Raw genomic sequence first — 12,111 nt, 5'->3', positions numbered from 1 at the left:
ACTTTCTGAAACAGCTGCCCTTCCCATATTAACTTATTTGCCATTTGTTGGTCATGCTTCCTGTCGTTCGCATTACCTTCCCAATTGACATTTGGTAAATTGAGATCACCCGCTACGATCACGTTCCTTCCTTATCAAATAATTCTGAATCAGCATCTGCGCTACCATTTCCTGGTCTGTACACTCCAAAGACATCAAGTTGCCTATTATCTTTAGAAATGAACCTTACCCCTAGAATTTCGTGCTTGTCATCTTTAACTTTTTCGTAGCTTACAAATTCTTCTTTCACGAGAATGAATACTCCCCCCCCCCCTACCTTTCCTATCCTATCTCTACGATACACCCTCCAGTTCCGTGAGAAAATTTCTGCATCCATTATATCATTTCTCAGCCATGATTCAACTCCTATTACAATATCTGGTAAATATATATCTATTGAATTACTTAATTCTATTCCTTTCCTTACAATACTTCTACAGTATAACACTAACAGTTTTATGTCATTCCTACTTGATTTCCAGTTCCCTGTTCCCTTAACACTCCTCCCTAGACCACCCTGTTTCCCTGAATGTACCTCCCTATTACTCTTCGGAACAAATTTCCTAACTTATATGTACCACTGTGGTTTAAGTGAAGGCCATCTGAGCGCAGATCTCTACCTCCAACCCACCTATTAGGATCTAGAAATTTCACTCCCAGTTTCCCACATACCCACTCCAAAGTCTCATTTAAATCCCCTATCACCTTCCAATCAGTATCCCTCCTACACAGTATTCCGCTGATATCAATCTCCGCTTCCTTAAACTTCAACCGTGCTGCATTTACCAGATCCTATACATCCCCAACTATGCTGCTACTTATACCTGCTTGTCTTACGTTGTTAGTACCAATGTGAAACACTACCACCTTCTCCTTTTCCTCCTCCTCTTCTACTTTCTTCAACATCTGTCTTAACCTAATTCGTGGATAACACTCTACCCTGGTACCCTTTCCTCCACACACTTTCCCGACATGTCTAACGATAGAATCCCCCATGACCAGAGCCTCAACCCTACCCACCTCATTTGATCCCCTCCCCCCCTGGTCAGTCCTATCTTTCCTGACAGCTGCAGAAGCTACTTCCTCCTCCCTTTTCTCTATCCCATGACCCTGTTCCACCTGTCTTTTCGTATCCACTACTCCACATTTCCCTTTCCTACCTCTTTTTCTCTTACTTCCAAACTTCTCGCAACAGTTACCTGTTCCTCATCTTCCCTCAGTTGTTCTACCTGCAGTGACTCATACCGATTTCTCACCGACACCTGTCCTGAATTTTTATCCTAATGGAGCCCTTAGCCTGCAATCTCCTTCCCCTTAAAACATTAGACCCCCTGTCTTTCACAATTCCCCACTTTCCTTCCAATCCCTCTTTTACACCTACTGTATCCTGTACATTGTTTCGAGGCCTACTTTCCTTCCTGTCCTGAGAGAATCCTAATTATCTCCGTCACGCTCTCCAACTCCTCCCTCATACTCCTTAATGCCTCGCCACACCCACAGTTCCTACACTCGCACTGTTTAGCCATTTTTTTACTAAATAATGAAAAGAAAAGGAAAAATAAGATAACTTATTCTGTGAAAAATAAAACTGAAAGGAAAGAAATATTGTCTAGGTTAGTTCACAAAGATCATACGACAGTAAGTTATTTAATATAGGCTACTACTATACTACTTAATTGTACTATTTTTATTCCTACAACATGCTAACACGATGAAAATTGCTGTTAATTACTGTAAACAGAATAATACTCAAGAATTACACAATTCTTAACTGCAGTTAAGTCTACCCTAATTCCAACAACAGAATTTTAGTATGAGAGTTACTATGGATACCACAGAAACGGTACTATACTATACCCATGAAGCCCATGAACAGAAACTGGCAAATAAGTTAATTTGGGAGGGAGGATTTACACAAGTAGTACAAGAACCGACTCGTCTCAATAACTTACTAGATGTATTCTTGGTTAAACCATGGGAAATTGTTGATAAAAGTGAGGTAATTGAAGGAATAGGAGACCATTAGGCTGTAATAATGGATATAGGACTGGTACCAAAAAGGCTTAATAAGAGGGTTACACAAGACAAGAAATTGTACAAAAAAACTAAAGTTGATGAATTTGGGACTTACCTTAAATCACAATTCAGTTATTGGATAAGTGAAGGGAGTAATGTGGATACACGTTGGGCCAAATTTAAAGGAATCATTTGGGAAGGAGAGAAAGGATTTGTACCTGTTAAGAAGGGTAAAATGACCTCAGACCCTGTTTATTATGCAATGGAAATAAGAAAATTAAAAAGAAAATGTAGATTAGTAAACAGGAAAATCAAAGGGGGTAGGGAGAGTAGAGAAACTAGAAAACAGCTAATGAGGAAACTCAATAGAGTGAAAAAGGAAGCAAAAGAGAATTATATGAATGGCATACTTCAAGAGGGTAATGACCACAAAGGGAAATGGAAAAAGCTGTATTCATATATCAGGAATCAAAAAGGAAAAGGAATCCAAATTCCTACAATGGTGGGAGAAGGGGGTGAACACTATTTAACAGATACTGAAAAAGTAAACCTATTTAGTAGGGAATTCAGAGATTCAGTAGATGATTGTCTGGAGTTGGAAACCGAAACAGAAGATAGAGAGGGAGAGACACAGAGGGAAACAAGAAGCTTCTCATTCACAAATGAGGATATTTTCAGAGAAATCCAACTGCTTCAGCAAGGAGAAGCAGCAGGAAGTGATCAAATTACTGGGGAGGTATTAAAGACAATGAGGTGGTACATAGTGCCTTATTTCAAATTTCTCTTTGACTATGTCATAAATAATAGTGTAATACCAAAGGAATAGAAGGAATCTATAATAATACCAATTTATAAAAGAAAGGGTGATAAAAGGAAACCAGAGAACTACAGACCAATCAGCCTGACCAGTATAGTTTGTAAAATACTGGAGAGTTTAATATCAAAGTGCATCAGAGGGATATGTGATGATAAAAATTGGTTCATGAGGAGTCAGTATGGATTTAGAAAGAAATTTTCTTGTGAGGCACAACTGGTGGGATTTCAGGAGGACATATCAGATCAATTGGATTCAGGAGGTCAGTTGGATTGCATAGCCATAGATCTTTCCAAAGCCTTTGATAGAGTGGAACATGGAATATTGTTAAAGAAATTTGAGGGAATAGGATTGGGCGTAAGGGTTACACGTTGGATAAAAACCTTTTCTAAATTCAAGGGTTCAGAAAGTCAAAGTAGGAAATAATGTATCGCAGGAAGAGAAAGTTTGGAAGGGAATTGTACAGGGTGATTAATTTGAAAGTACAGAACGGTGTGCCGAGAATTAGGCGCGCTGGGAAGCAGAGACAGTGAGCGCAGTGCCCGCCATGACAAGAAGCGGCATGATTACGCCTATAGAAATTAAACGAAACTGAACTCGCTGGCTACATAGATGCTCTGGAAAAATAAGTAAATGAATAAACAAATCAATCAACTAGGAAATTAAACTGAACTCACCAGTATTTGCAGATGATGCTGAAAGTGATCTTCAGCTGCAATGTAAGCTTCAGATCTTGTAATGCAATTTCGAAACACACTTTGTAGTTCATGGACACCGATAGAACGCACAGTGTTCCTAATTTCAGTTTTTAATTCTTCTGCAGTTCGAGGATTAGTCCTGTAAGCTTTTCCTTTAAAATTTCCCCATTGATAAAAATCACATGTGCTTAAATCAGGCGAACGAGGGAGGCCATAATCCTTTACTGTTGATCTGATCATCGAACATTGCCCATAACCGTCGCAGAGAGCTACGCGCCGTATGGGCCGTTGCACTATCCTGCTGGAAATAGCCGTACCTTTTCTCTTCTTCAGTCAGTTCAGCAAAAAAATGGTTTTAGAATGTTGTAAATATAACGGTCAGAAGTAATCGTGTCCTGAAAAATATATCGGACCGATAATTCGTCGGGCACTGATAGCGCATCACACACCCACCTTCACATCGTGCAGAGGTCTCGGCTGTAAAATGTGCGGGTTGTCTGTATCCCAGATTCTATTGTTGTGTGAATTGACATATCCACTCAAATGAAACCACGCTTCGTCATCCATAAAAAGGAAGTTCGGATCCACAATACCGTCGTGGACACTATTTATTAGCCAATTGCAAAATCGTATTCTTGCATTGAAATCTGTAGGCAGTATGTTATGGACTGAATGAGTCCGATAAGATCGTAAACGTAACAATTTTGTTGCATTACGTGCTGAAGAATGTGAAATACCACTTTCCTGAACTAATCTCCGAAGCGACTTATGTGGACTGACTTCGATTCTTGCCTGTATATCTTCTAACCTCTCCCGTGTGAGAGCTGTTCTCCTTCGCTTCTTTTTCTTATTGCTTACGGAACCAGTACTACGCCACTTATAAACGAGCTGATGCACGTAACGTTTTGATGGTACTGTCGCACCGGGAAATTGTCTACGGAATTTTCGAAGGCACCTTTTAACTGGTTTCTTCTTCTTGTGCAAATAACACTCGACCAAAAATATTCTTTGCTCTATAGTGTATTTAACCATCGTGAGAATAACCTCACAACACACCTTAAAAATCCAATATTTTCTATCTGAGGGACAGAGTGCTAAACAGCCGCGCACTGCAGTGAGCACTTTTTATCTCACCGTGTTGACAGAAGCCATATGGCGCTCGCTCGGGACTTCCCACGGCATGCGAGAAGTAGTCTGAACACTTAAATCATTCTCCCTGTATAATCGGTCAGTTACTTTTCTTAATATACGCAAATGGTTTAGGGAACAATATAACATCGAACATAAGATTGTATGCAGATGACATAATTGTTTATAGGGAAATAAATAACATTGAGGATTGTTCAGAATTACAAAGGGACCTTGAAAGTATCCAACAATGGGTTGAAGGAAATAATATGAAGGTTAATGGAGGCAAATCAACTGTTACAACTTTTACAAAGAGGAGCTTTAAAACTGAATTTGAATATACTTTGGATGAGGTAGTTATCCCAAAAGATGGCAAGTGCAAATACTTAGGTGTGAGATTTGAAAGTAATTTGCACTGGAAGGGTCATGTTGATGACATTGGGAAAGCATACAGATCGTTACATGTCATAATGAAGCTACTTAAAGGATGCAATAAAGAATTAAAAGAAAAAAGTTACTGAATAAGTGCATCATGAGATAAGGTTTTCTTTACATCTTCAAAGCATTTGTATTGTTTTCTTTTCACATAACAATGGAGCTTGAATGCTGTCAATTGCATCTGTATTTTCTTCACACATTCAGATACAGTTCCAGTTTCAATGACAATTTGAGGATGTCCTTCCACATCTTTCCATTGTGGCCATTTAATTCCATTATTAATTCTCTCCTTATCACAAATTACATTTTAAACAGAATTGCAGGCCGACTTAAACTTCTCACATATTCCTGACCTACAGTCAAATCGTTCAATATCACACACAAGAGTGGCTAATAAATCTTGTGCGCTACGTGGATATACGCCTGTTTCTTTTTCTACACTTTCCACTACAAACTGCATGTTCGCATGGTAACGACATACATATACATTATGGGTCATAGGGTCATAGAGGAAACATGAAATACAAATGGTGGGCGAAGCTCAAAAAATTTAGATTTCTTTATAACACAGTCAGGATATTCCTTCACAAATTCTTCATAAGCTTCAGCAATGGTCATCATCATTGTATGTTTCTTTACAACTTCTTTCTTGCCAGTTTGAGCATTCTTAATGGTGACTTTGTTTGGGTTTTTTTTCCTGGCTCAGTCCTGCTTATATCATCACGGAGATAAAACAGCACAACATTATCTTTTGTTTCTTCATTGAGACTTTTACCAGAAACTTTTCTGAATTTATGTAGTAAGTTCAATCTTTTCCCAATTTCAGGTAATTCATCAACGAACAGCTTTGCTACTACAGCTTTACGTTTCGCTGGACTGTTCGATAAACCTCTCTTCACTTTGGAAACTGCTTTCCCTAATGATCTGTTGCTCCTATATGAACCCTTTGTTGGAGATTGCATTGCTCGTCTCAAATGGTGATTTTAACGATTCTCTGTGCCACCTCTGTCTTATTCTATCTTGCTCTCGCTTTAGCTTTAACTTCACTTTATCACGTAGAAGTGCTTGTTTTTGTTTTTCCCTTCGTAATTGAAATATTTCTCGCTCTTGAATTAGGTACGCTTCATACTTTTCTGGATCCGGTTTAAGTTTTTCTCTAAATGCCCTTGACCTCTCAGTAGACGACATTACTGATTGATCTGCAACAATGTGAATTATTAGGATCCCTGCCTCGAATAAATACACACAAACTTGCATGAGGTGTAAAACAGTCACAAACAAAGTTTGTGATACTGTAAAATTATGGTCACACATGCAATACATTTCTAAGTATAAAACAGTTATGTTACAAAAATAAATTAGAATAATAAAATCTAGCACATGTGACTAATCTCACATTCGTCAAATTTCTCATTTAAGTCACTTTAATGCAACATAAATAAAAAGTTTTTTGATGGATGGGAATGTGAAATTTGATATTAGGTCAAGATCTCACAGTGCAATTTATTTTAAGTACAAAATATTAATGCTACAAACAAAAGTTTGTATAGTAATATGTAAACCATGTGGATATCCTCACTTCCAGAAAGTTTCATATTGATAAGTTAATTACTTTCCAGTGAGCATAAATAAAATCATGTTTTGTGTTGCGTGTGTGACATAAGAACATTATATTTTAATTTAGTGCCACGTACTTGTAAAGCTTACCTTATTTGCTCAAAAATTTCACAGTAGATTCCTGAATCTCTATATAGCAAGTCTGACACAAATAATAATTTAAAAGCCAAACAGCACATGATCAGGGTAGCCAAAATGTGAGGTGCCTTTTCCCTTTTTATCAGCAGTACTATTAAAGCTGAAGTCAAATATGTGTATAAAATAAATAAGTTAATATGTTAATGAAATTAACAGCTTATATGATAGAATTCTTCTGCTTTGGAATTTTACATATTACAACTACATTGAAATAAATATATTTTTTACCTGAGAGGGTCCTTTGACACGGAATGACCCATAACACATGGATAACTTCGACTGATCTATCATTTCAGAATTCAGTAACACGTGGTCAGGAATCTGAACAAGTACACGAATTAAGTTCCAAGTCCTGTCTCACGTATTAGGAAATAATCAATGAAATATTGTGAAAAAGAAATCAACTACAGACTATAAGACCACTCCAAAGAAATAATAAGAGTAGAAATGAAGAGCTACAAAGAACGTTGTCGACTTAACTTATACTGGAGTCATCAGTCGAACATTCTAGGGCTGAAATCCTTGCATTTCTCCATTGTTGGCGCCGGTCTATCGACTTGGAAATTCATGATGGAATGTACGTAGTCTCTGGCACGAACTTCCATCTTCTGGCGATGAATAATGTAGAGGCCCTCTTCCACGTTACACTCCCTGAAGATTTTGCTGAAACTTGTACAGAATAAATTAGGAAAAGTCCTGAGCACAATCCTGCAAGTTGCTATAGAAAGACACGTACTTTTATTAGTTATCTGATATTTTCGACATCTGTTGGTTAAACACTAATTATAGTCGTAGGCTGGCACAATTTTAAGTAAGAGCTGAACGCTGGAAATGTGTCCACTATCCCTGTTGATGGCAGTATCTCCACTGACGTTCTGCGATGAAGTAAGCTGAAGTCAACAGCAGTTAGACGTGTTCAAGAGGACAAACTGGGGCAAATATTCATTTATAGGAAGGGGAGTTGGGGATTGGAATAACACCACGGGAGATGTTCAATAAATTTCCAATTTCTTTGAAATCATTTAGGAAAAGGCTAGGAAAACAACAGATAGGGAATCTGCCACCTGGGCGACTGCCCTAAATGCAGATCAGTATTGATTGACGATTGATGAAGTGATAAGTGAGAGTGTGCATGCGTATGACTCGCTTTAAGTACCGTAGTACTCCACTCGTCGTAGGAAGTAGAGTCTGTGCAAGTACTGAATTCTTATCAGTTTCATTAATTAATTTCACATTATTTTCTGCCAGTATACCATTCAAATTAAATATAAATTCAGTTACTAATTATTACAATTCACAGGTGATAACATTAACACTGTCCAGTCAAATATCGTTATTGTACACCTTCATAATTACACATATCACGCCGTCGAAGATATTAAAAATATTTCCTTTGCTTTTAATCCAATACGACTGCACGCGAACATATTCTAGCTAATTTGATCTCTCTTCCACTTTTATTTTCATTTTCTGAGCCAGCTAGAACTTCCCCTTCAGGTTAGAAACAGCTCGCAGACTTGCTCAAGGACATGCGTGCCATGCCGACAAAGACTAGGCTTGTGACACACTGCTCCATATTCGACCAGCTGACACCAGCATACGGTCACAATAAATATATATATATATGTATGTATTGGAGAATACAGCGTCCAATGGAACTATCTCCAATGGAAGACAGTTTTCAAATAACACCCAGGGACCCTGTGTACCTAAGGAATGCTACTTTACTGTCCTGTTTACAATTAGACATTCTGTTTAGTAGAATTCTGTTCACCAATATCGTGTAGAATGTTAATAGTTGTGATTATTGTTACTCTGCGCTGCTGACGTAGATGTTAGGCCCGTTTAAACAAGTATCATCTTGTTATTGTGTATTTTGATTACTAACTTTCAGATATCAATGAATTTGTTTGTGTTATAATAATCCTTTTTCCATTCTTCTTATAAGCCATTCCCATATTTATTATGATTCTCTCCTTCCTTCATCGGAATCGATTGTAAGAAGGGAACTATCTTCCAAGAACAATCACTATTTTGGAAACTTTTGCCTCGCAAACATGGAATGTGGCAAATGTAGTATTTCAATTCAGTTTTTCATGCACCATGCGCATTATGTGCCTTTGATATCTTAGTAGTTGCTTGGAAGTAACCATTATTACAGGCTTTCCTACCTGCCAGATGCTTCCGTCAAGCATTGTTACAAATTTTCTGTGGTCAGAGAGATGGTAAAAGTTCCACACTTAATCTCCGTTGTATTTGTTTGCAATATTTGCTCAGTTTTATGTATTGCTGAATCTGTTAACTCGCACATTATCCTCATTAACTTATTACCAGGAGCCCTGTCCATCGTTAGCGATCACTGATGCTTTTGCCTTGAAGTCCTATAGTAGGTTCTAGCTTTTAATTTTCTGTATTGTACCTATAACCAACATTAATTTCTGTTATTCATACATTATTGCAGCACATGCCCCTCGAAGGTGATTATTTTGTGCAGCATCTTGCAGGTTACATTCAGTTTTGTAAAAGGTCATCATTCATGTAACATTTTTAAATTCATTGTTCTTTGTTGTGGTTTTAATTCTGGTTATTGTTTTATTACAGGATCATCTAGAGAACTTGAACTTGAACAAGGAAACTCCATGTCGTAGTTCAGTTGTCCCCGAGCGGTGCCTCAGGGAACATAATGCGATAGACACACCATCCAAATCGACAGCAGTTAAGAAAAGCGAGTTCAACACACCAGCAAAACCCCCACGTAAAAACTTACCTGCGACTCCTCGTAATGTTGGAACGCCACATTCTTTCACTCCTCGGAATAATACACCTGGATCTGCTGCAAAACGACCCATTGGCAGTGCTGCTCGTCTTGCAACTCCACATAGCAGGCCCCCTCTTATTATTTAACTTGACTACCATAAGCATTAGTTTACTATGTATTTATGTTTTTAGATTTTATTGTGGCAGATAAAAGATTTTGAAATTTTATAACCTATTTAAAACTATAATTATCTCAAGGTTTTCAATTTTGTAATCATTAAAATTATCTGAGAGATTTGCAGAAATTTGTAAGTACGGCTGTTGTAATAAGTTGCAGTTGGTTGATGGAGGTACCGCATTGTATTTATTCACCTAAGATACATACATTTTTTAAATTATTTTTTAAAATCGAGGGGGTGTTCATTACTGTAACAAAAATATGTAACAAAAAGACACATTAAAACTAGCAGTGTCAAATGTGAAATAATCAACACAATCATTAGTGATGTGGAAAACTTGAATATATGGATGGTCTGTCTAAAAACGAGTCATGGACAGTCTATTGATTACTAGCATCAGCTGTAATGCCTTACATTGTACCATAACTTGACACTTTCAGGTTTGATAATGGTTGATATAATATTTTGAAATTTTATAGCATATTTAAAACTTGACTCATCTCAGAGATGCAAAGAAATTTTTAATGGTGTGCTTTTTGGTTTTGTATTTTTTTATAAAAATGTGAGGTGCATATTTTGTGGGAGGGGGATTTGTAATGAAAAACTTGGACGACACATTAAAACTTGCACCATGTGAAGTGTGAAATACGGGAGAGCTATCGATAGTAACGTTGTAAACCAGTAGAAACTGTCTCGCTACAGACGAATGAATGGTCATTTGTTAACCAGCATCAACATTAAACATTACTAAGATGATTTTTGTCGTAAATGAAATGTTCATTAATTGGGAATTTTTTCCCCAAATTTTAAGTGGGAAATAGTAGTGTGTCCATTACGCAAAAACCAAGTAGGTGCAATCTTACGATTTCTGCAAATCTTGCAGTTTGAATAAACACCGTTTTGCATTTCTTCTAAGAGCATTGTACCATTTCATGATGAAGCACATGTGAATACATTTATACATGAAAGTGTAAACAGTTTTTCTCCATTTTATCTGATAGTCTATGTTGGATATATAAAGTAAAATCCTGTATCCTTGTTCATGTTGCTTCATAATCTAGCATTTTGATTAATTTTTTAGAGATTCTTATATTTTAAAATAGTCCTGAACAAAGATATGGGAATTAATATATTGATATTTTCCTACAAAAGATTTTTATGGCAATGTTAAAACATTCAGTTTTCTATTAGCTTTAAATTCTTTTTGTTCTTTTTATCTAGCATTATATCATACCCTTGACATTAAATTATATGAATATTCTTTGATTTTGAAAAACTTTTACTTCACATTAAATTACCTTAATACTCTTACTCAATTAAATTTCCACAAAGATTTGAAATAAATCATTTACTTCGTATAGCCTCTTCACACATTTCTCTCCCGTTTAAGAGCAGCATATGTGCGGGACCGTATCAGAGTTAAGGTGTTTGAGGTTGCGCAAAGTAAAACTTGTTTCAGATTTAGCACTAAATTTGTACAAAGTCGTAGTTCGCTTTGAAAACCATAGATGGCATATAAATGAACAGTCCCTTCCTGGACTCCCTGAACAGAGGATACATTCCAATGCTCTTTTTTTTTTAATAGTAAACACGGGCTTAAGCCAGGTGTGGTATTCTTGTGCGGGTGTCTAGTGAAGTGAATTACTGTGTTGCAATAAGATGAGTTACACACACATTATACGAAGTGAGGAAATTGAAGGCATACTACTGAACAATGAACTCATCCCTGATTTCAGTGATAGCAAAAGCAATTTCTATGATGATATACCAGACTCTGGGCAAAGTGAAATTCAACTCATTCAAATAACCGATCCACATCAGTCTGACTGCCCGTCTACAATCAAGTTCACTGGCCAGGTAGGATTAAATGTTGACATCGAAAATAGCAATGAAATTGTCTTTCGTCAATTTATTTGTAAATGACTATTTCCTTGAATATGTATGCTGTGATACAAACCTTTACGTGGAACAAGTTAATAGTATAGCACCGCGTCCATTCACTAAATATTCTATTTTTCAGACGTGGAAACCGGTCGACGTAAATGAGATGAAAAAGTTTTTAGGACTAATGTTCATAACCGGAATAATTCAAAAACCAGATCCGAAAATGTATTGGACAGAGGTCACCATTTACGGCTCGCCGATTTTGTTCAAAAACCGTGGCACGAACCCAGTTCGAAAACTTTAGCGACAGCGGTCATCATGAGGGTAATCCTGATAGGCTATACAAAATTAGGTTGATTCTCCAAAAGCTCAGCTACCAGTTTTCTGTTGTGTACACTCCGGA

At 37.0% G+C, this 12,111-nt stretch overlaps 1 protein-coding gene across 1 annotated transcript in view; it reads left to right on the top strand.

Annotated features, from left to right (window-relative positions):
• Positions 1-11,210, top strand: part of LOC136877626 (protein regulator of cytokinesis 1) — a 367,851-nt gene extending 356,641 nt beyond the window's left edge. Inside the window, exon 13 of the mRNA XM_067151812.2 lies at positions 9,490-11,210. Coding sequence (XP_067007913.2) covers positions 9,490-9,792 — 303 coding nt within the window. The 3' untranslated portion in view covers positions 9,793-11,210. The remainder of the gene's footprint in view (positions 1-9,489) is intronic.
• The last annotated feature ends 901 nt before the right edge of the window (positions 11,211-12,111 follow it).

This window comes from Anabrus simplex, chromosome 7 (genome assembly GCF_040414725.1).
Source record: "Anabrus simplex isolate iqAnaSimp1 chromosome 7, ASM4041472v1, whole genome shotgun sequence".
In the NCBI taxonomy this organism is placed as follows: Eukaryota; Metazoa; Arthropoda; class Insecta; order Orthoptera; family Tettigoniidae; genus Anabrus; species Anabrus simplex.
Note: the sequence above shows the minus strand (reverse complement) of the source record. Positions and strands in the feature narration are given on the sequence as shown.